Source organism: Eubalaena glacialis, chromosome 10 (assembly GCF_028564815.1).
Source record: "Eubalaena glacialis isolate mEubGla1 chromosome 10, mEubGla1.1.hap2.+ XY, whole genome shotgun sequence".
In the NCBI taxonomy this organism is placed as follows: domain Eukaryota; kingdom Metazoa; phylum Chordata; class Mammalia; order Artiodactyla; family Balaenidae; genus Eubalaena; species Eubalaena glacialis.
The window spans coordinates 96,960,353-96,985,917 of NC_083725.1; the positions used below are offsets into that span (position 1 = coordinate 96,960,353).

At 42.3% G+C, this 25,565-nt stretch overlaps 1 protein-coding gene across 1 annotated transcript in view; it reads left to right on the forward strand.

Moving 5' to 3' along the window:
• The first annotated feature begins 15,419 nt into the window (after window positions 1-15,419).
• CAPRIN1 (cell cycle associated protein 1) overlaps window positions 15,420-25,565 on the forward strand; it is a 35,194-nt gene continuing 25,048 nt past the window's right edge. Inside the window, exons 1-2 of the mRNA XM_061201570.1 lie at window positions 15,420-15,606; window positions 16,191-16,400. Of these exons, the coding sequence (XP_061057553.1) occupies window positions 16,191-16,400 (210 nt within the window). The 5' untranslated portion in view covers window positions 15,420-15,606. The remainder of the gene's footprint in view (window positions 15,607-16,190; window positions 16,401-25,565) is intronic.

Sequence of the window (25,565 nt, forward strand, 5' to 3'; positions counted from 1 at the left end):
TGGTCCGGGAAGATCCCACATGCTGCAGAGCACCTAAGCCTGTGCGCCACAACTACTGAGCCTGTGCTCTAGAGCCCGTGAGCCACAACTACTGAGCCCTCGTGCCACAACTACTGAAGTCCGCGTGCCTAGAGCCCGTGCTCCGCAACAAGAGAAGCCACTGCAATGAGAAGCACGCGCACCGCAACAAAGAATAGCCCTCGGCTCGCCGCAACTAGAGAAAGCCTGATTGCCACAACTAGAGAAAGCCCGTGTGCAGCAACAAAGACCCAAAGCAGCCAAAAATAAAAATAAATTTTAAAAAATGAATTTATAAAATACACAAAAAATAAAGTTATTAAGAATGTTTGATTAGAGAAGGTTACCTGGGACTTGGGAAAAACAATCCAGTTTGACATGTAATCCTATACAGGTACCATCAGTCATCTTATTTTATGTTACCTAAATTTCAGGTATAGTGTATAAAAAGCAAGAAGTAGCCTCTAAAGTACTATGAAAGCAAACTCATAAAGACGTGTGTATTTTGGGAAAAAAAGTACCCCTGGTTATTCTGTTGTGTACTCATAAATATTAATTTGAATGAATGGATTTCCAATCCCCTAAACTCCACAGTGGAGAACCTCTGGGAGCAAATTCAAATTCTGTTGCCAAGTTGTGCTTACTTGCCCTCATTTCCAGTTAACTTTAGCTTGCCCAGAGGGTACATGGCACAGCAGTTCAGAACCTTTAAAGACTTACCAGACAGATATTTCACTTCCTGGTAGGTCCCTGGCTCTGTAAGTGTTTGCCCTGCCCTTGCCCAGAGCCAGAGTACACAAAGGTACTTAGGAGTGGCTCCCTTCTTTCCCACAGTCAGTTAAAGGGAAGGGCCCAATACGAATCCAGTCTCAGGACTTCCCTGGTGGTCCAGTGATTAAGACTCCGTGCTTCCACTTCAGGGGGCTCGGGTTCGATCCCTGGTCAGGGAACTAGGATCCCACATGCCGTGAGGTGCAGCCAAAAAGATAAATAAGGAAAATAAAGAAAACAAAAAAATCCTATCTCATCTTGAGAAGTTACAGAAGTGGGGTTAGTTTTTCTCTTTTCATGAGGACTAACAGGCTAAGTTAGTGTAACTTTGGGTCATCAGCCTCCTCTAAAGACCCTATAGAGTTCTTTGTACCCCTCTAGGACACTGGCGCCTGAGGGGGGGAATTCTATCTGCAATCCCCAGAGAGTCAGTTGGGCTCTGACTCAAAATGCCACTCCTTTCTCTACTATACTTCCTGCATTGTGTTCAGACTAAACTTCCAGCATTATTTTGACTCACATTCTAGTGTTTCTGCTTGAAAGAACTCACATGACTTCTCCCTCTACCAGCAGGCTAGGAGCAAATGATGGCCAGGAGTGATTCATGGACATGTGTAATTTTCCCTGGGAACTTCACAAATGTTAGGAGGGAGGGAAATCTGAGAGATACCATACCATCTTCATATCAACTAAGTCAGGGTTTGGAGCTTTGAGATTCTGCAGTTTACGTTCAGAAATGTTGCCAGAACTCAAGCCAAGTGTCAATGAGGTTACTCTTATATGAATATCCCAAATTTCAGTTCTCCAATCCCCCCCAGATATTTTCAGGAAAAATCTTAGAAACTATTTGAATCCCTGCTAGTCAATTAGGTAAGGTCTGGAAGCATCAAGATTAGGGTTATTGGTGTAATCGTGACTCCATTTACATAATCCAGCTTGTGAAGTCTGAGACCTAAGAGTTATCAGCAGTCCTTGGTTGCTGGCAGTACTTGGTTGCTTCAGGCACGATCACTGTTTCTCAGTGGAGCCAGACGCCTGATTAGATCACTGCTGAGACTCCACAATACCAGCCCCAACAGTTCCACTGAGATGCAGCTTTAGGCCAGCCTCTAATTCTAATGGATTTAGTATAAATCTCCTTCAATTTGTTAGGTAGCACTGCTCTGTGCTAAGCTCCTGAAGGGGATGGTCCATACTAAAGGTTTCATAATAAAGATTCACCGCCGATTCACATGCTGAATGTACTAAGGCCACTGGTGTCAAAACAATACTGTCTAGAGTGAATGGCGCCAAGCCCTCTGTCCATTAGCTCAGAAACTGACATCCTCCAGGAAACGGTTGGGACTAATCTACTCTGCACTCTCATCCCCGTTCTCATTGCCACATTAATCACTGGTCTTCCATTATATCCATAGTCTGAAAGTGTGGTCCTTGGACCAGAACATCCACATCACTTGGGAACTTGTAGTGCAAATTCTCAGGCCCAACCCAGAATCTACTCAATCAGAAACTCTGGGAGTGGGGCCTAGCAATCTGTATTTCAACAAGCCCTCCCCGTGATTCTGATGCACTGGAAAGTTTGAGAATGACTGCACTATACCATCACCCCCATAATCCTCCCTATTTCCTCTTCCTGTTTTGGTTCCCCACTGTTCTAATACACACCTCCCCACCCCAGCTCTCCGGTGTGCCCTCTGGAGCACTTGCTCTGTGATCAGCAAATTCCCCTGTATCTACTACACCTTCCAGGAATGTTCTCCATATCTCCTTGCATTAATTGAAACCCACTCCCTTCTACAGCAGCCCTCTGGGATGGTGGATCTGTACTCACATCTATTTACTGCGGGACAGGCCCTCATCCTCCTTCTCTCCATCGCTATTTCTAGACCATTACTTCTACCCCACCCTCCTGTAAAAAATCCTCTTCCTTTGAGGCTCATGCCCTGTGGTTATACCACCATTCCCCCTCCTCATCATTCAAGCCTTTTGTACCAGGCTTATCCTGGGTCACTTCAAAGTCCAGAGTGATGGCTAACACCCAAGCCTCTCAATTTCTTGACCATCTTATCTCCACCAACCTTCTCCTTTGTCCTCTACTTTGCCCTTTGAAATTGCTTTTCCTCCCATATCACAAATATAAGCCTCCCATTCCCCAACCACAGATCCTTGCATTACAGTTTGCTTGGTCAGCTGTTTCCATTATGATCATTCTCCAACCTCTTTGGGATACCTAGGCCCAAAAGTTCCCCCGTAACTCTCTTTACATTGTCATCTCCTTGGTTTCTTACCCAACTTTGATTGGATGGTCAATCATTTCAATCAGTCTTTTGCAAATATCTTCATTTACTTTGTCCTTCTGATCTTTTGTCACTACTCTGGCCAAACCCAACATGGTTGACATCAACCATCAATAAATCACGTATTGAATAAGCATCAACATTGTGACGGGTGCTTTTATAGGTACTGAAGATACAAAATGAACAAGACAGATCATGGCCCTGACCTTGTGGAGTTTATATCCTGCAGGGGCGGGAGGGGGTGCTCGTGGTGGCAGAAAATAGACATATAGAGATTTAATACATGTTAGCTCACGATAAGTGCTTTGAGGAAAAATAAGTGCTGGGAAAGGGGACAGAAAGTAACAAGGGTGGGAGGGCAGTGCTATTTTAGATGCAATAGTCTGGAAAAGAATCACCAAAGAGGTGGCTTCTGAGCAGAGACCTGAAATGAGGTAAGAACCATGGCATGGGGGGACATTCCCAAGAAGAGCAGATGCAAAGACCTTGGAGTGGGAGTATGCTTTGCCTGTCAAAAGAAGAGCAAGCTGACAGCATGCCTGGAATGCAGAGAATGGTAGAAGATGAGGCTGGAAAGATATCCAGAGACCACATCATGAAGGCGTTATAGACCCAGATGAGGACTTGGGACTTGGTTTGTCCAAAGAAGCCATTGAAGAGTTTTGAGCAGCTGATTGAAATAGTTTGACTTTCCTTTGAAAAAAATACTATGTAGAAAATACACTGTGGGGAAGGCACAGCTGGAGCTGGGACATAGTGATGGAAATGCCACTGTGGTCCAACTGGGAGATGAAGGTGTTCAACTGGGGAGGTAACCATATGCTTTCTCTGTACTTTTCTCTGAAAGTGCAGTCCCTGAACCAGCATCATCCATATCCCCTGGAAACTTCTAATGCAAATTCCCACAGCCCCCCGCCCGCCCCCCTGCCACTCATCTACCTACATTTATTAAACTTCTGATCCCTTACGTCTCCCCTCATTCTCAGTAAATAACCCTCACTTTCTGCTTCATGGGAAAAAAAGAAAAGAATCCATCATGCAAGAATTCCTTCAATTTTGGGCTACCATATCTATAAAATTATTTCCTTCCAGTCTATCCATACTGAATATGTATCCCTCCTTCTAACTGTAGCCTTTCCTTCTGTGAATGGCATTCATGCAGGCTCATCTCTGCCAACATGTTAAAAGTAAATAATTTTCCCCACTTCCACCTCCAGCCATCAGTCTGTCTATCCCAAAGCCAAACATCTTGGGGACTTCCCTGGTGGCGCAGTGGTTGAGAATCCCCCTGCCAATGCAGGGGACACAGGTTCAATCCCTGGTTTGGGAAGATCCCACATGCCGCGGAGCAACTAAGCCCGTGTGCCACCCCCTCATATTGAATCAATTACCACATTCTACTTATCCTCCCTCTGACATACATGGAATATATATTAAATCCATTCCCTCCATATTCCCCTGCCAGTCTCTGGTTCAAGCCACGATCACCTCTCGCCTCACTGATTAAAGTGGCCTCTTGTATTCCTGCATCCATATTTGCCTCCCTCCAATCCATTTTCTATAAAACAGCCAGAGTGATCTTTTAAAAATGCAAATCTGATTAAACCAATATATCTTGTTTCACTCCCCTGGGGTTCAAAGTCAGGTCACATTCCTCTTAAATGTTCAAATCAGGTGACTTGGAGCCTTCAACTTGTCTCCCTTGTGTGATAACTTCACATTCCAAAGGTTCAGATTGTCTTAATAAATGGAACTGGAAAACCTGCTCATATTCTTTTTGACTGCTGTGACTGTCAGTAAAACACCAGACTTCACTGGTCCTCTGTCCTTGGGTAGTCCTTATCTGTTGCTGTATGATCTGCAGTGACCAGGCACAAATGTCCACCAAATAGCCCCGGGTAATCCTTATTCAGGGAAAGAAAGTGTTTCGATGATCTAGGCTCCACAGTATTTCAGTTCTGGAAGTAGGGGGAAAAATCTTTCTTTCCAAGGGTTATATTCATCTATGATGGCTCAATGCCATGGTGAGCCTGTGACACAAATGTTCAAGCTCTTCCCTTACACAGCACATTTAGTTCACTCACATGGATAAGGAGTGCTGGTAGGTGTCAGAATCTGCTTACATTTCCCAAGGCAAAGCCTTAATGTCTTTGTGAATTAGTGTGTGCAAATTGATTTGTTCCTGTCCAAGTTTATTCCTGCAGCATTTAAGGCTTAAATGCAAGGGGTGTCACCAGAGGCCAGCAGCATGGGGCCCAACACTAATCAGGATGCACTTGAAGCCTAAGGAGTTAGTTAATGGTCTACTTCTTTCTGAGAAAGAAGTTCATTTTTTTCCTTCCAGTTTTATTGAGATATAATTGACATACAGTACTGTATAAGTTTAAAGTGTACAGCTTAATGATTTGGCTTACATATATCATGAAATGATTACCACAATACTTTTAGTGAATATCATCACGTAGATACAAAATTAAAGAAACAGAAAAAAATTTTTTTTCCTTGTGATGAGGACTCAGGATTTACTCTCTTATAACTTTCATGTGTAACATACAGCAGTGTTATGTTTATCATGTTGTACCTTACATCCCTAGTACTTATAACTGGAAGTTTATACCTTTTGACTGCCTTCATCTAATTCCCTCTCCCCCCAACCCTCTGCCTCTGGTAACCATAAATTTGATGACTCTTTCTACAAGTTTGTTTTTGAAGTATAATTGACCTACAACACCGTATTAATTCCTGTACACAACATAGTGATTCAATATTTCTATACTTTTCAAAATGATCACCAAGAAATTCATTTTTAACCAAAATCTTCCTGACACCCTCTAGCTCCTGTCTTTGGTAGGCTGTCTAATGACTAACTCAAGCTGGAAACACAGGAGAATCCCAGAAGCTACCACTCCCTTAACCCTCATATCTAATCAGCCACCAATCCTTGATGACCCTACCTATGAATATCCTTAGAATTCAGCTCTGGCACTGTTTTAGTTCAAGCCCTATCTGTTCTCTTGCTGTTCTAATGAGTTCCTACAGGTCACCCTGGCTCAACTTCCAATCCAACCTCCATGTTGCGTTCACTGAGCTTTCTAAAATATAAATCTGATCCTGCCTCTGTTCTGAGATGCATGAAGCAGGAGTCCAAACTGACAGGCATCAGAGGAATTGTGGATTATATGCAGATTTTATATGTGCATTTTTCCAATGAGATGGCCCATTTTATTCAGAACTTCAGGGGAATATATTTCCGTAGAAAAGCTAAGATCTACAGTTTGAGCTCAAGTTGTTTATCTGGGATGAAAGGGATTTTTCATGACCTGGCCACTGCTTATCTGGCCAGTCTTATCGTCAGCATCTCCCTCCCTGCCGTCCCTCCCCAATTAACACTCCAACAATATAGAACTGCTTATGATTCCTAAAATATGCCATATAATTGTATGCCTCCATGTCCTTTTGAGCATGTTGCTCCCTTTGCAATGCCTTTCCTCTTTCCTTTACTCACTTTTGTCTGCTTGTAAAATTTATCTTTCAAAATCCCACTCCGGCAACATCTCCAGAGAGCCTTCCCTGGTTCCATCCCATAAAGAGTTAACCAATCCCATTTATAAGCCACCTCTCTTTCTTATATAGGCTTCTGGTTTGCCCGTATTTTTGCTCATAAAAAACTGAAATATTTTAAGGAGACATTTTTATTGAAGTATAACATACCTGCAGAAGTGAGCAAACCATAAACGTGCAGCAGCTCAATGATTTTTACAAAGTGAATTATACCTGTGTAACTACCCCTATGATCAAGAAATAGAACATTGCCAGGACCCCAAAAGCCTCTCTTGTGCTTCATCTGTTCTGATTTCTTTTATCATAAATTAGTTTGCCCATTTAAAAAAGTCTCATAGTCTTGTATCTAGCTTCTTCGATTCAACATTCTGGGTGTTAGACTCGTCCATGTTGTTTCTAGTAATGGTGGTTTGTTGATTTGCAGGGCTGTATAGTATTCCTTTGCATGAATACACCACTTATGTATCCTTTTCCACTACTGATAGACATTTGAATTGTTTCCATTTTTAGTTACTAAGAACAAAGTTGTTTTGAACACTCTTGGCTATGTCTTTCAGTTACCATGTATATGCATTTCTATGAGGTATTATATGTCCCAAAGTGAAATTTCTCCATTATAGGGTATGTGAATATTCATTGGAGACACTGCCAAATACTGTTCTAAAGCGGTTGGGTCACTTTATACTCCCATTAATACTGTATGAGAGTTCCAGTTGCTCTATATTCTCACCATTACTCATCCATTTCGGTTTCCAAATTTTAGCTACTTTGGTGACAGTGTAATAGTACCTCCCTGAGGTATATTACACCGAATTTTATTTCTGTCTACCCTTCTCAATACTGCTTTCCTTGAGGCCACGAGACTATGTCTCATTCAGCATCGTGTGTCAACATGGACAGTATCTGGCACACACAGGGTGCTAAGGAAATGTTTTTTGAGTGAACACACTGTTGGAGAAGTAATAAGGGGCTAAGAAGTCTTCCTAATGCCAAAATCAAGCTTTTTAGGTAAGTGACCATCTACATTGCCTAAGTTTAAGTCCTAATCATCAGACATGTTTGAGTGTCCACCTACTGCCAGTATTATTCTTCTGGTATTTTCTCAAGGACTCACTAGCTAGATACTTCATAGCATTGACCAGGAATGTATACACCAGAGCTGTGACAATTCTAACCACAGAGTTAAAAGAGAGCGTGAAATACAATTGTATACCTCCTGCTTTCTGACAAAAATCTAAGCCATCCAAAGCAGGGAAGAAGCTAATCCTTATTTAAAGATACCCAGTGATACAAATCAAACCCACAATGAGATACCATTTCTCACTGAGACACATTTACTAGGAGGGCTATAATCAAAAAGATGGATAAAAACAAGTGTTGGTGAGGATGTGGAGAAAATGGAAATTTCATATATGGCTGGTAGGAGTATAAAATAGTGTAGCTGTTTCGGAAATCAGTTTGGCAGTTGCTCAAAAAGTTAAAGGTTGAGTTACTGGGGCTTCCCTGGTGGCGCAGTGGTTAAGAATCTGCCTGCTAGTGCAGGGGACACAGGTTCGAGCCCTGGTCCGGGAAGATCCCACATGCCGTGAAGCAACTAGGCCCGTGTGCCACAACTACTGAGCCTGCGCTCCAGAGTCCGCATGCCACAACTACTGAAGCCCACGTGCCTGGAGCCCGTGCTCCACAAGAGAAGCCACTGAAATGAGAAGCCCATGTTCTACCACAACGAAGAGTAGCCCCCACTTGACACAACTAGAGAAAAGCCCAAGCATAGCAACAAAGACCCAGCGCAGCCAAAGATAAAATTTTAAAAAAATAATCAGTTAGAGTTACCAAAAGACCCAGAAATTCTACTCTAGGTATATACCTAGAGAATTGAAAATTTGTTCACCTAAAAACTTGTACATGAATGTTCACAGCAGCATTGTTCATGATAACCAAAAAGTGGATATAAGCCAAATGTCCATCAGCTGATGAGTGGATAAACTGTTATGTATACATACAATGGAATATTATTCAGCCGTAAAAAGGAGTGATACAACATGGGTGAATCTTGAAAATATTATGCTAAGTGACATAAGTGAGACAGACACAAAGTGAGACACATTCCATGTATATAGAACGTCCAGAATAGGCAAATCCATAGAAACAGAAATTAGATTAGTAGTAGCCAGGGGCTGGAAGAAGGGATAAATGGGGATTGATGGATAATGGGTGCATGTTATCTTTGGGGTGATAAAAGTATACTAAAATTAGATAATGGCGATGATTGCATTACTCTGTGACTACTCTAAAAACCACTGTACACTTTTAAAGTGTGAATTTTATGGTATGTAAGTTATATCTCAGTAAAGCTGTTATACAACACTTTAAAGTGTCAAATTTTACTTTTCTGCATACTTCTTATTTGAATTATTTGCAGTAAGCATGTATTACTCCTGCAATTTCGAAAAAAACTGAAGTTTTTTGTTTTTTGTGGTTTTTTTGCCATGTGGCATGTGGGATCTTAGTTCCCCTGACCAGGGATTGAACCGGCACCTCCTCCAGTGGAAGAGTGAAATCTTAACCACTGGACCACCATGGAAGTCCCCCAAAACCAAAGTTTTTATTTTTTTTTTAATAAATTTATTTATTTTTGACTGCGTTGGGTCTCCGTTGCAGTGCACGGGCTTCTCATTGCGGTGGCTTCTCTTGTTGCAGAGCACAGGCTCTAGGCGCGCGGGCTTCAGTAGTTGTGGCTCGCGGGCTCTAGAGTGCAGGCTCAGCAGTTGTGGCGCACAGGCTTAGTTGCTCGGCGGCATGTGGGATCTTCCCAGACCAGGGCTCGAACCCATGTCCCCTGCATTGGCAGGTGGATTCTTAACCACTGCGCCACCAGGGAAGCCCAAAACCAAAGTTTTTAAAAATACGTTTATGATTTGTATTTTTTTTTCTTGTGAAGATGTTGCACAAACATATTTCTTGTCACATTAACACCTCTCCTTTTTCTCTCATCAACCCAGCCTGGTGTCCTAAAGAACTGGTGTCTTTCTTCTTTAGGTGGATGTTAGCCCAGCGTTCATGAAGGGAAGCGTAACCAGCTCTAACCAGAAGAATGCCAAGGAATATGATCTTGCAGTAGGACAGGGTTTCGAGGGGAATTTGGTTTATGTAAGAAGAGCCTAGAGGAAAGGTGGCTGGTTCCTTCCCTCACTGTCCTCTGGAACAACCTCTTAATGAAGTTTGACTAGCCTGTCCAATATCCTCATCTATTTTTTCTCTTCTGGCCTGTTGAAGAGGAAAATACAAAACAACATGTAGCAGCATAAACCATGATATTCTAGTATACTACTGTCATCTTTGGTTACTTTTAAACGTTTCTTCTCCCTTTAGTTTTTTCCCTTGCTCCAGTCGTTTAAAATAAATCTCTCTAATCCTGTGCTTCTCAAAACGTGGTTTCCAGACCAGCAGCATCAACATCACTTGAGGACTTGCTGGAAACGTAAAATATCTTCCCATCCCGCATCTGCACGAGGCGTCTGACACTCTGGGGGTGGGGCCCCGCGACCAGGGCGTTAACAAGCCCTCCAGGTGATTCTGAGGCACAGCCCCTGTTTTAGCACCGCTAAACAGTGCTTTTTCTTAGCCAGCGGCTTTTCAGTATAATATACAGTAGTAAGCGCTACAGATTTGCTGAGTCACCTTCCTTTCCCTTAACCCTAACCATCCATTCACCACTCTGGATTCTTTCCCCAGCCTGTAGCCTCAACATCTTCTCTCCCATCTTGGAATCCGATTGCTCCTTTCTGATTAGCAACTCAGGTGCGTGGCCCTTTTCAATGTGTCTGGCGATTGCCAATAATACCCTATGTAAGAGATCCTCACAGCACTTCCTGGGAAGAAAGATAAGAGGATATCATGAAAAGAGCTATTTTTGTTTAAACATTTATGGCACTTATTATTGTGAAAATAAATGCCCCACTTTTATTCACAAACTTGAATGTGCAAAGAGGAATTTGATTTTTAAAACACACATTCCTAGGTCTCAGATTCTGGTTTGTAGATGCAATATCTGGGGTGGAGTCTGGTCGTCTTCATTCTCACAAGCGCCCCAGGTGATTCTGAAGGTGGTGGGCTTGCTTCCTTTGAGAAACACTGCACAAAGCTGGAGAATTAGGGTGGGGCTTGCAGACCTCTCCCCTTTGCAAAGTCGACACTCACTGGAAAATCTATACAATTAAAAAAAAAAAGTAACACGGGACCTACACCTTTCTGGAACATTTTTCATGTCTTTAATTTAGTGGCTTAGTGCTTAGGAAATCTTTAAATCAAGTTCTTAGACTCTCAAGATTAAAAAAAAATGTTATTAACACCTGAAGGGTAAACCATTAATGTAGGGGGAGTTGTTCTTTTAGATGTTAAAGTTATTCTTGAACAATACATATCCTGACTAGTTGTAGAAACAGTCCTGAATAAAGTACCTTTATAATATACTTATATTCTCCTAGTATGTAACTTTGAGATATATAAAGTTTTATTCCTTCTAAAGTTTGTGAGGCAGTTGTCACTTTGAAGGAAATTCTTTTTCTTCGATTATTGTTTGAAGTGGACTGCACATATTAGTGGATGAAATGAATATATATACTATATATTGCCTGAAAGAGACCATGACCATGCATCAGTTGCTAGGATGCAAGATGATTATCTGTTCCCAGTTCAGTGTTACATCCTGCCACACTTTCTAAGGATTGTTTTTTCTGCCAGTGTCATCTCAATATTTTTACTTGTGAAGTGCTGGAACAAATGACTATATTTTGGGTCTCATAAAATAAAACAGAGTTGCCCACGCTCAGCATTATTGGCATTTCGGCCTTAATAATTCTGTGTTGTCCTGTGCATTGCAGGATGTTTAGAAGCATCCTTGGCCTCCACCCACTAGATGTCAGTAGCACCTCCCCCTCAAGTTGTGACAATTTATAAATACCTCCAAACAAGTGAATGTCAACTTGGGAGATTTGTGTTATTAAAATATCAATATATTGGGTATAACTTTAATACCAAGGTTTTTGGAGAAAGTGTTTTCCACTTACATATTCTGCTCTCCCACTGGTTTGCTGGGAAAACCCTTTAATTTTCCTATTTCTTCAGTGATACAGTGACCCCAAGTACCACGTGGCTTTGTAGTGGGAAGAAAAGGCAAAAGAGAAAGTATTAAAAATTCACATAAACATAGCTTTAGTCGCCTTTTTGTCAGATGGGAAATAGACAAATTTGGTTTGCTGGGACCATGGCACAGGGCTGGGCAGAAGTTAAAGACACTGCTTTGCCTTCAATTTGTTGTCTTCCTGGACCTGTTGACCTGAATAAACAACTACAAGAATGTCAGAAAACCAAGGACATGGGATTGGGATAACATATTGTAGGAAGTGAGAGCACAACAGCTATGTATGTCCACTAAGTATTTCTGGTTCACCTGGTTCCCTTCCAGGCATCTGATAGGATAGCATCTCTTGGTTGGATGGGGTCATGTGACTCTTCCTGGCTAATGAGGTGCGAGCACACAGACACAAGTCTACCTGTCTGGAGTATTGACTACTTGAGAAACCCTCAAGTTCTTTTTCCTCGTGGCATAGTAATCAGCAACACTTGAGATATGGTTTTTCCATCAGCCTGAATCTGAGTGCTGTGAGCAGAGCCCTCTGCTGAAACATGATGGATGTGTATCATTTGTTTTAAGCCAGGGATTGGCAAACTTCTTCTGTAAAGGGTGAGATAGTATTTCAGGTTTTGCCCATCATAATGTCTCTATCACTACTACTCAACTTTGCCATCCTGTGGCATGAAATCGGCCATAAAAAAATATGTACATGAATGGATGTAGGGGTATCACCCCCATCCCCAAACTATTTACAAAAGCAGACAGACGGCCACTTGGCCCAGGGACTATATTTTGCAGATCCCTATTTTAAGTCACAGAGCTTTCAGGATTGTTACTGCAGCATAACCTAGCCTATCTTGATATACTGTCAGCTGTGAGAGGAACCCCCAAATTAGTCTTCATCATCTGTGTTGTCATCTATCCTGCTCTCTCTCAACAATGCACTTTCTCTTTTCTTCAAGCCTAATTTAACTGTCCAGAATCTTTGTTTCAGTAACTACTATTTCATAATGTGTGAAAGAAAGGCAGAAAAGGCCTTTCCTTCTTAACACCTAATCACTAGGCCTCTTCAGCTCAAACCTGAATCACCAAAGGTCGCCAAGTCATTGGTTCTCATATTTTAGCAGTCATCAGAATCACCCAGAGGGCACAGATTGCGGGGTTTTACCCTCAGAGTTTTTGATTCTATAGGTTTGGGAAGAATTTGTCTAGTAGTGTAGTTCATGTCTGATCTTAAAGACACTGATCAAGTTCTAATAAAGCAGTAATTTTTTTTTTCCCCCAAACTTCACCAGGCATACAAATTGGCTGAGCTTGTTAAAATGCAGATTTACCTCAGTAGATTTGAGGTGGGGCCCGAGATTTTTTTTCCAATTTATTTATTTAATTAATTATTTTTTTTTGGCTACGTTGGGTCTTCATCGCTGTGCTCAGGCTTTTTCTAGTTGCGGCGAGCAGGGGCCACCCTTGGTTGCGGTGCGTGGGCTTCTCATTGCGGTGGCTTCTCTTGTTGCGGAGCAAGGACTCTAGGCGTGCGGGCTTCAGTAGTTGTGGCACGTAGGCTCAGTAGTTGTGGCTCGCGGGCTCTAGAGTGCAGGCTCAGTAGTTGTGGCGCATGGGCCTAGTTGTTCCGCGGCATGTGGGATCTTCCCGGACCAGGGATCGAAGCCATGTTCCCTGCAGTGGCAGGCGGATTCTTAACCACTGCGCCACCGGGGAAGCCCTGGGGCCTGAGATTTTGATAGTGATTAGTGGTCAGGCTGAGTACACTAATTGCTGCTAGGAGCTTAAGGAGTCTAATCTCCCTTTTTAGCCCTAGGCTTAGCATCGTGTTTAGCTTAGTGCCAAGCACAGTTCATGTGCTTAAGTCTCGACTTCACTCACACCTAACTGGTTAGCAAACCCTTTTGGTTCTACTATCATAACGTATAAAGCATCCAACCACTTGTCACCACCTTTACTGTAACACCCTGACCTTGGCCACCACCATCTCTGGGCTGGATTATTTCAACAGCCTCCTAATTGGGCTCCCAGCTTCTGCTCTTGCTCCACCCTCCCTCTCACTTCTAATACACACTTACTGTAAATTCTTTATATAGCAGCAAGAGGGTTTAAGACACAGGTTGATCACGTTACTCCTCTGCTTAAGACTATGCACGCAGTGACTCCCCATTTCACTCAGTAAAAGCCAAAGTCCTTACAATGGCCTATCAGGTTTTACCTGACTGGCCCTCTTTTATGTCTTTGACATCATCTCCTACTCTGCTCTAGCCACTGTGGTCTCCTTGCTGTCCCTTGAACCCACCAAGCACACTCCCATCTCAGATCCTGGGCACTTGGTTTTCCCTCTACCTGGAAAATTCTTCCTCCAAGGTAAGTGCGTGACCTTCTTCCTCACTTCCTTCAGTGTTGGCTCAAATGTCACTCAGTAAGGCTCTTCCTGACCACCCTATTTTTTTTCTCTACCTCTTCACTATTTACTTTTCTCCCCACTTAGAATGTAAGCTCCATGAATATAGAAATTTTTGTTTTGTTCACAATCCCTAGCATTACAGAGTTCCTAAGACATAGTTAGGTACTCTAATAAATATTTGAATGAATAGATAACAGACTGCAGTTAACTGGAATATCTTGAGGCTGGAGGCTGCTGCTATTTCTCTAGGCTCCCTCAGGATACACTGTGCTAACCAGTATTACTCATTTTATTCCCCAGGGAAGAGTGGTTTGGTAGAATCCTTTTCTAAATCCCCTTTTCAGGAAATTTAAATTATAAATTGGTCATTTACTGTTGTCATACAACATTATGTTGTTGACTTGTCCACTGATTATATTCCTTTTAATACATTGTCTTCCAGCACTTGGCCTCTTTCTTGTTCACCGTCCACAGCCTTAGTACAAGGCTGTAATAATTCTCTTGGAGAAAAAAAAAAAAAAAGATGTCTCGTGTTTCATTTAACATTCTCTTAAAAGTTTTAGGTAAATCTAAAACAAAAGGAAAAAAGTCTGATTCGTAATACTCAGGCCTGTTGGGTACATGTCATCTTAAGGGAGCTGAATATTATTTTTCACATGAGTCCAGAGTTTTAAGACTTAAAAAAAAAAATCCATCTTGCTCATTTCAAACGCGTTCTACAGAGAACTCCTAGGTTACCAGGTGATTGTTTTGTGGGGGAAGCGGCAACTTGTCTTTAGACCTTTCCGGGTGTGGGAGTTTGCTTGCTCTGCATACAGAAGGAATTCTAGAAGGTGGGACTGCACCACCCACCCCACGCACCCCACACTTGCAGAAACCTTTGCCCCCCCGCTCCGACCCCTCCAACCCCCACCCAATAAGGGCTCTTCGCAGGGCAGTCGCCAGCTCCAGATCCAGCAGCTTGACACCTATTGTCCCCGTTTGGACGTCAAGCGACTTCGCCTGAAGGACCCTAGCTTCGATTTCGCCCAAAACTGCAGGCACCGCTCCGGCAGCCTCCCGGGGGCCGTGCCGAGCTGCACCGGGCGGCCGCGCCCCAGGCCAGGGGCTTGGGCAGGCCGGGCGGGAGGCCGAGCCGGCCTTTCCCCGCAGGCGTTCGCGCCGGGCAGCCCGAGCGGCCGCGAAGGCCCCCGCCCGCCGCTTCTCCCGCCCCCTCCGCCCCAGAGGGTTGGCTGCCTAAGTCCCTCCCGCTCCCGGCTCTCCGCCTCACTAGCAGCGGCTCTCGGTGCAGCGGGGACCGGGCGCAGCGGCCTGTGCCCAAGGAGCGCACGACACTGCTCGGAACGCACCGTCACCCTTGCCCCCTCAGCCGCCCACTCGGGATCTCCAGCGGCCTCCGCGCGCGCACGGTGAGCGCCACCCCGGACCAAGGCGCTGAAGGGGAAGCGGGCCGCTGCCCGGAGTGTCCTTTACCTCCGGATCGGCTGGATCTTCGCGAGGGGCTCGCTCCTCAAGTCTCCCCCCCCCCCCCGGTCATTTCCAGTGCCCTTCTTCACCCTTCTCCGCCCCTCAGCCCCGACCTCTCTCTTCCCTCCCTTCCTCGCAGGGCGGCGAGAGCCGGCCCTCCCCGGTGGGGACCGTTGCTTTGGCCGTTGGCGGCCGGTGCTGCGAGGCCCCGCCCCCGGCGCGAGCCTCAGTGCCCCGGGGCGGGTAGGCCGAGCCGGCTGCCCGCGCGGGGGAGGAGCGGGGCGGGGGGCGGGGCGAGGCCCGTCCGGGCGCCCCGCTGGCGGGTGGCGCGCGCGCCCGCGGCCCTTTCCTGCCCCGGCGGCGCGCGCCGGCCCCGGCTCAGTCCCCGTCCCCGTCCCCGCCCCCACCCGCTCGCGCAAGCTCCCGCCCGCTGCGCGTTTTGTCCCGCGTCTCGCCCCGTCCGCCGCCTGACTCGCCGCTCTTGTCCTTCCTCCCGCTTTTTCTTCTCTCTCCTCACGGTCTCAAGATGCCCTCGGCCACCAGCCACAGCGGAAGCGGCAGCAAGTCGTCCGGACCGCCACCTCCTTCGGGTTCCACCGGGAGTGAGGCTGGGGCCGGGGCCGCCGCGCCGGCTTCTCAGCACCCCACGACCGGCACCGGCGCTGTCCAGACCGAGGCCATGAAGCAGATTCTCGGGGTGATCGACAAAAAACTTCGGAACCTGGAGAAGAAAAAGGTGCCAGGAGTTGGCGGGGAAGGGAGGGTTTGATGCTCCGATCCTGACTGCCGCAGCCTTCACTCTCCCCGTCTCGGACGCTTCCCCTTCACCCGGCCCCCAGCCCCCAAGCCCGGCCTCCCCAGCAAACCGGAGCTTCGTGCGCAGAGAGCGGGCTCCGCGGGGAGGTGCTTGTCACCTGACCCTGACCCGGACGCGGCGCTGGCCCCCAGGTCTCTTTATGACTCTCCTCGTGCTGGGGACCAGGCCCTTGGCCTTTGGGACTGGGTTGTGTGAGGGTGGGGGCCTGTGCCGTCGCCGGGCGTAACTGTGCGATGGATGCCCCTCTCTCCGTGGCCGAGGCCCCATTTTTTCGAGGGGGTCAGCGGGGGGAAATGAAGAGGTCCTGGGGTGGGGGGCGTTCAGGGTCCACCCGACTGCCTCGTGGAGTTGGGGCGGCCTACGTCCTGTAGCCTCGGGGCTTGTCCGCTCCGTTACCAGGTGCTTGAGGCCTGCGCCGTGGCCCCTCTTCTCCGTTGGGAGGGAAGTGGACGGAGGATGGCTTCTCCATCCGGCCCCTCTAGAGGAGGTCTTCGATTTGCTACTCCCGCCCCCATCTGACCGGCGCCCTTACGTTGCCTTCTTTGTTTCAATTGTCTGGGTGCCCCCGCGAGGCTCACGCTCCACTCGATCCCGGGAAGATTTTTTGCAGCGGCTTTTTGTCCCTCTGGGACACTATAAAGAGGGATGGGAGGGAGACCGTACCTATCGGGACTCGGGGGAGGGGGGGTGGGTCTGGGTTAGACGGAGGGGCTCGCTGGGTCTCTGGGCACATGGAGAGCGCGTCTAACATGGCGGCGGCTGCGGGGAGAGGGAAGAGCTTTACAGGAACTGCATTGTGAGCACAAAGCGAAAGCAGAGGGGGAGGGCAGAGACCAGGCAGCCGCCCCAACTGGCCTCCCTCAACCCCCCACCAAAAAGAAAAATCGAGCCACACCCACAGTTTTTTGGATTCAGTGTTCAGCCAGTCTCGGTCACACAGTGAGGTTTGTCTTCAAGTTGGCCTTTTGTTTTATGCTTTCAGCGCAGGACTGTGCCAGCTCTGTTTAGAGGGACACGTGTGTGTGTGTGCGCTCCTGTGTGTGTGTTTGTATGTGTAGAGAAAGGGTCTTGGCAGAGTGGATAATTCAACCTTCAGTAAGGTTGGAGGTGGAAAGGGAAAACGAATCAGTAGTACAAAAATCGGGTAATTACATCTGTGACTATTAGGCAAACTTTTGCATTTTACCTTAAGAGAATAACTTTCATTTAACAGCTTCTGCTTGTCTGCCTCTAGTAAAACATTTCTTATAGCATCTTGAATTTTGAAGAAGTCATTTTAAAATGTTTAATTAGCCAGACACCTAATAGTGTTATTTAAGATGTTGAGATAGTAACTACTTGGCTAAAATTTGGGCTCTGGGAAATAACTTGAAGAACACTGGTGATATTTAGGCCTTAATTATTTTAATTGCGTGTTTAATGATTCATTTTACATTTTGGGGGGAGTTTTAAAACATTTTTAGAGTTTTTAAATTCTGTCTTCTGTGTGGTTTATTATAAAGGAGTTAAATAATTTATCAGTATTAACAAAGCAACAAAAGCATTTTAATTGTGAAGGAGCTGCATTCAAATATGTAATAGGAAAAGCACGCCCAAGACCAGTGTCTTCTGAGTTTGCCATCTGATTTAGTTTTTGTAATCTGTATTTGAAATTGAGACTTAGGTACCTTTTAAAAACATCTTAATGCAGCAAATAATCCTCTCAATCTGGTTGTTGCTTGAATGGTTTTCGTTTTTAGAATTCCTAAGAAATCTGTTTTCTTCTAGGATGGGAATCAGAAGATAAATATTAATGTAATATTTTAAGTGTGGACATCTTAATACAGATATTTATATTTTAATGGCTGAAAAATGATTCTTGTAAGATGTTTATAATAAAAATCAAGCACTGATCAGCAGGTACCTTAGTTGTGAGGTGGCTGTTAGATTCTAGTCTGCATCTGAAAAAATTAGAAATCTAGTTTCATAAGCCCTGTGAGGCCCTGAACCATGGCAGGTCATTCACATGTATAGGTTTGTATTACTGTATATTGCCTACCCCCTCCCCCCCCAATTATAGAGGAGAAGGTAATGTAATTATTATTGCAGAGACTATAGACTAGACTAGTAAATACTGAAAAATTCCCTTGTAATGATGGAGATTTAACGTACCACACAAAGTAAGAAATGAATTTCATATCTTTTTTTCTATCTTCTCAGTGTTTGGTTGCTAGATAGCAGAAAGGTCAAATTACAGTCAAGTGAGGCTTTTTGATAACTCATAGACTGAGCCACTTGTTAAATAGTTGAGTTGGCAGTACTGATGTTGTGACGTAATTACTATTAAAACTATAGGTTTTACTTTTTGAGAAACTCAAGGCATTTGGGTTTTCCTCTAATTAAAGCACGTCTAGTTCCTAGTTTAAATGGAGTTTTTTCTATATCTAGATGATTTACTGTATGAAAGGATTTAACTGTGCTTCATTTTTTAACAGTGAGCATTTCTAATACACCTAAAGTAGGATTTACTTTACAAAGCAGTTTTGAACCTTTTTAGAAACGCTTGTGGAGTAAAGGAAGAGACTATTTATAACTGGATTCCTTTTTACTTCAGTTCCTTAAGCAAGTTATATTTGAGTTGTATTTTAGTTTTGACCTTTTCATAGGAGCCTTCTGGACAAAATGCCTTTTTCCAGGGATTCTAAAATCAAGTATTCTGATAAAAATTATTGCTTGATAAGTAACATCACAACGAGACATAGAGAATTGGAATAATTTTATTGTACTTCATTGAATAAACAAAGTTATTTGTTAATTTTTTAGTAAGTTGAGCCGTTAGAGGAAAGCTAAACATCTGTCCAGTGAGAATGCATGCTTAACTTTGATGAAATATGATCCTATTATGTAATGCAACTAAATGGCCTGGTGGTTTTTTGAATTTGGGCTTATAAAGACTTCATGAGTGTTTAGCATGGAGAAGAAATGTAGCTATAATAAAAAGAGTCAAGTGTAAAACTCCATTCACCAGTCTTTCAACTGATTAAAGGACAAGTAATGAATTGAGTGATTGCCTAGTTTTCTTCATCAGTTTCTTGGCATAGAACTGGGCCCTAGGCTATGCAAGATGATATTTTGAAACCAAGTCTTAATTTTAACTCAAGAGAGAGCTCATTTATATGGTAAGATGTAATCAGTCTTGATGTAGTATAAAGGACGTTTTAATAGATGACATTTAAAATTGTTATACTCTTTGCAAATATATTAAGTTCAGACAGTAGTGACTTTGGTAGGTGAAAGATTAATCAGTGTTGTCTAACAAAATGGCCTGGCAGTTTTGTAACCAATAGGTGACCAGAAATGATAGCCAAAGTGTACTGTTTTTCATACTTACTTCCTAAAGTCTTTTTGCTCTTTATATCTTTGCAGTTAACATTATTCTGAAAAAGGATGCTCTCAGTGTTAGAAAGGATAACATTTCTTTCCAGAGCAATGCAGTATGCCTCTATTTAGAATTTTCAATGCAGCTGTTGTACAGAATTCTTTTACGTATTTTGAATAAAAACATTCATAATTATTTTATAAGCAAAATCTTTTCTTGGGAATAACATCTGAAGTTTTTGTTGACAGTTAAAATCTCTGATGTGTTGGTTTCTCCACTGGTTGCATGAACTATTCCTCTGCAATGCAGAGGGCAAGATTACTTTGTTTTGCATTCACCTTGTCACAGAAAAAAAAAGTATAATGCTTAATTTGTTTCTCTCTGCCTGTCTGGGTGTGCTCTGTGAGTGTGTGACATAAAGAAGTGTTTAAAATTTGAATTTGGAAAGGAAAAGGTGTGAATTCCATCACACCTTTTGTGATGTTAGTGATAACATCACTAACTTTTCCTAGAATGAGAGTAGAATCCTAAGCATGATAATGAGAATGTATTGTCTTAACCTGGCCATATTATTTTACTCTAGGATCATTCCCATGTGGCAGATATTTCTATCAGAATACATTTTGTGTGACTTAGAGATTAAGCATACAATTTGTCATAATTTTACGTAATTAATTTCTTAGTTTACATTTAGAACTAGATGAGGATTAGCCTAGTACTACTACATCTTTAAAAAAAATTAACAAATACTTGCAAAAGTTTAAACTTACAACAATATGGCCTTAATTTTATTATCGTACTATTACAGAATCTAAGATATTTTAAGAGCTTAAAGCCATCTGAGAATTTATTCCAATTTATTTTACAGAAGAGGAAATTGAGATGCTCATGTAAAATGACCCAGGTTGAAATGGGTGAATTCCAAGGTCTTTTGTAATGTTTTAGAGGGATAATTAGAATTTGTAATGCTCTGCAACGTAAGTGTAATTTTTCATGTTTAAGCTGATCCTGTAGAACCAAGTAAAGCCTTTTACTTCAAATACTTTAATGTTAGAGCTCCTAGGTTCAAAAAAGCTGAAAGCAAAAGAAAAAAGCTTTTTATTTTTTCTTTGATAGACCTTTATTAACGTCTCATTGTTAAATTTGTGTTTGTAGGCTGTCTAGGTAATGGGCTCCAGCAACTAGCAGTACAGGTGAAGTCCCATTGTACCAGGTATCATTGGGACATCCTTATTGTTGTAATGAAATGAACTCTTAAAGTTTAAACTCTGAAGTTTCTCTTTATGCTTAGGTAAGCCCCAAATACACTTTTGCCAGTCTCTACTCAAATTTGGTATGTTATAGACCAGAAGATTTGGGGATAGCATCACCAGTAGAGAGAAATCAGAGGTGTGTCAACCTTTACATCTTAATTCTTGTCTTCCAAGCTTCTGGATATTTTTTAATAATTGGTTTCTTTTGGGGGAGGAAATGAATAGTATGTATGCAGTAGAGAAGAATGAGAGGAGTAGCAGAAGAGGTCAGCCAGAGTTGGAATTGTAAGGTGCTTGACTCTCATCTTTTTATTTCTCCCACTAGCTATATACCAGTGCTTTTGTTGGATAGAGCATGAGTGTAAAAACATAGATGAAAGAGACCTTATTGAGCAGAGTTCAGAATTGGTATTTCCTGGGGAAAGGGGAAGGTATGCTTCTTGACCATGCAGTCTGCTTCCTTTAACTTCTGTGCTACCCATTGTTGTATACTTCCTTTACATTTTTATATTGCCTTATGTTCTTATGTATTTTTCTAAATAGGTGGTAAGCTCCTGGAGGGCAGAGACTATTACTAACATCACACCGTGCCTTGCATAGGGCATATGCTAAATCAGTATTTGCTAGTTTGGGTAAATCATTACATAGAAGTATTTGTAGCTTCATCAGTAAAACCCTGTTAAAATGGATTAATCTATGAGGGGGAAAATGCTTTTTGTACAGAGCTGTTTACTTGCACTGTTTTTTATTGAAATGGGATTTTTCCTGAAGGATTTTCTTTTCTTTTTTTAAGTGAGTAGAGTTGATGAGTAGGCAAATAGAACACACTTATTTTAGAATGTAGGTAGTGTAAGCAAGGTTTGTTAATAGTCTTAGGAAGGAGGACAGATGATTGTTGGTTGGTATTTGAACCATTGTAAATTATTAGAAATTTCATTGCATTCCCCTTAATACTCTTATCCACACGTAGAAATAGCTGAAATATACTTTAATCACTGGGGAAAAATCTTTGGTCTCCATTTTAAATGAATTACAGTTCACATCTTTCTACATTCATATACTCCCAGCAGAGTATATAAACCAGTTGTACCGACTCATCCTAATGCGTAGTTTGATTAAAGCAACTAATAATTTTCAAAAGACACTTGTTAAGATTATCTATGATCATTTGTTTTTCTCTTCTTTTTTTTTTTGATCATTTGTTTTTCAAATGCACAAGCTTTATTTAGACTTTATAAGAATATAACTCAAAGTAGGTGATGCTGAAACTCTTTAAACTTTTTCATTTTCCTGCTAGGGTCAGGTGCTTCCATTCATTCAGACTTAACTACGTATTTACTGCCATGGACAAGGAATGAAGGTTTTTACAGGATCTTTTTTTTTTTTCTCTTTTCAGTTGGACAAAAATCTTGTCAAATTAAACTCCTTGTTAGTTATCTGCCTGAAAAATTATCTTACGGTGGGACCTTAGATAATATCTAATTTAGCATCCTTTTTCTGTTCTTCAGTGTTCAGGAATCCTGCAGTCTTGACAGGTATTCATTGAGCTTCTGCATTAATCATTCTTCTAGGGCCTGGTAGAATGCTCATTTTTCAGTGAAAGTCTATTTCATTTTTGGACAACTCTTTAATTTCATGATGTTAGAGTTACATCCCTGCCACCACTGTTTAATACTTACTGTGTTTTCTGTAACAACTGAGACTTCTGCATGTGAAGGCTTCCAGCATTTGAAGAGAGCTGTTATGAATCATCAATGGATTGTACTGTATGTTCTCTCTACCTCCCTTTAAAAATTGAAGAAACTTGATTCTTACTACCTTTCCTGTCTCCTATGAATTTTACTAACAACTAAGTCTCAGTTGAATTGGTGGAAGGTGAATTGGAGGCAGGGTCAGCTGCCTACCACTGTGTGGGCAAAGTCAGAACTGATGTTTCTAGGTGAAGAACAGGAATGCAGGGATTGGGGACTTGAAATAATGTGTAGAAGGGCCACTGAAGATTATGGAAAGATGAGAGGAAGAGAAATCTTTGTCTTTTCTGTGTTTCCATTTGTCATTCTACAGGTTCTTTCAGTACTACAGACGTGATTTATTTGGCCTGGAGACGTAAAATAATTTAAGATATAGCTAGGCGTTCTTACCACTTTTGTTATTTTAGACATCATTTTTAAGTATTCTGCCTTAGTTTGGAGATCCCCTTAATTGAGAACAAGAGTTACATAGTTTCCCAGATAGTGGAGCTAAAGATGTTGTCTCTCCTAATCTTTCTTGTTGTGACTGTTTACAGTTGTCTAGTTGAAGAATTTTTGGTTTTTTGGAGTCTGTCATCTCTTTTGCCATTTCTTTTTAACTGTTTAATTAAAAAATATTTTTTAAATTATTCATCTGTGTAATTTGTTGGTTATCACAGGAAGGAAGGAAATCTCTGGAGAACAGCTATTTTGGATATTTATCTTCTGGCACCCTCATGGCACTGTAGTGAATTTTTAAAAAACATTTCAATAAAGTAACTTTGGTAGTGATGAAGAAATCTTTGGGAAGAATGGAAGATCTGGGTGTACTGTGATTCTGGAGAAAGAAAAGGAGGAAAACAGCAGGAGGGCAGAAATGAAATGTAGTGGTGGCTGGAATACAGAGTGGGCAAGTGTTGAGGCACACATAATTTTTCTGGGATATATGACCTTAGGCAAGTTATTTAATTGCCCTTTCTTTCAGTTTCCATTTAGATGAAATATGATTGATAATAGTGCCTCCCTGATACTTTAAATTTGAATGTGGTCTGTCACATAACGAATACTGTCAACTATTATAGGCAACAAAGAAACAGGAGAGTAGGACTGGACAGCACTTGTTGGGATAATTATTTCTCAGTACTACATGACTATATAGTCTTTTGACATTTACTGGGTAATGTCTGTCCCACCGCTATCCCATGGTTCTGCTTTAGAGACTCTGAGTAATCTGGGAAAATGGCCTGATTTTTTATCTTGCTCATATGTGGTGCTATAAATGAATTTTTAATACATTCAGGATGCTCAGTAGTTGAAAAAGGAACCCTAAATTGAATTTTCAATATAGATATTTCAAGATAGAATCTAAGAGGGCAGGTTTCAGTTGTATCAATATTGTGGTAGGCTTTCTGATTAAGATATCTGATGCTAGAAAAATGACTACATTCTCCTGAAAAAAAAAAAAACTTAATATTCATTTTATGTGGATGATATGAGTAGTTAACAAATTTGTCTTTACCACTTTATAAGTTAGGAACCATGTTCTAGCTTAGGGGAGAAAAAAAGCTGTGTTTGTCTGGAGTCCTTTACTCCTGTCTTTGCCTCTCTGTTTTTGTTGGGGTTAATGTTGGATCTGTCAGTTTGACAAGCAAGTCCTTATTTATGTAGTGACTAAGTTCATACTACCAATTTTAACCCCAAATGAACAATTTTTCTACTTGTATTTAATGCATAGATCCTTATTTTGGCTGCACAGAGGTCTTTTTGCATCCTTTTTTGATGATGGTATTCCATGAAGATGTGTACTGTGAAGCTGAGTTTCACAAAGTAGCTGCTTTCTCTGTTTATTTACCCCTTAACCTTCCAGTTATTGCTGTGTGACAGATTACTCTAACACTTACCTCATCGCATCATGAGCACAGAAGATGCCTGTCAGGGATTCAGACAGGGCATGCAGTGGGGTTGACCTGCTCTGTGATGCCTGGGGCCTCAGCTGGGAAGACTCAGCCTTGTTTACTCACATGTCTGATGCCTGGGCTAGGATGACTTAACACTAGGATTGCTGACCAGAATTCTTATATGAGACCTGTCTTCATGGCTTAGCTTCCTCATAGCATGGCAGCCTCGGGGTTATTGAACTTCTTACATGATGGCTCAGGGTTCCAAACATGATTGGTTTTAGTGACCAGCAAACAGGGCAGAGACGCAGTGCTGTTAATGACTCAACCCTGGAAGTCATACGGGATTACTTCCACTGTGCACTGTTGGTTGGCGCCCACTCAATAAAATGGCAGAGGAATTGGATTAGTTCTTAATGGGGCAGTGCCAAGGTCACATTGTAGAACAGTATGTGGGAGCCATCTTTAGAAAATGTAATCTGCCATAGATCTCTGGGTTAGATGAATAGTAAATTTCCTATTGTGTAGAAGATTGGAGCTTTTCTGCTATAGGATATCTTGTCCTAGGATAATATAGATTCATACTCAAGGATTATTATAGGTGAAAGTCCTGACAATATCCTGAAATCTAACAATCTTAACATCTTTTATATAGCACAAGATTTTAATTTTTTATTATATAAACTATATGTCTATTGCAGAATAAGTGTACAAAAAAAGGAAAAAGATTCCACCTATAATTGTACCACTCAGGTACCATTCTTAACATTTAAAAAAATCTTTTTGTTTTTCGTACATATATGTGTGTATATATATATGAACATTTTTCAGGAGTTTTAAGTTCT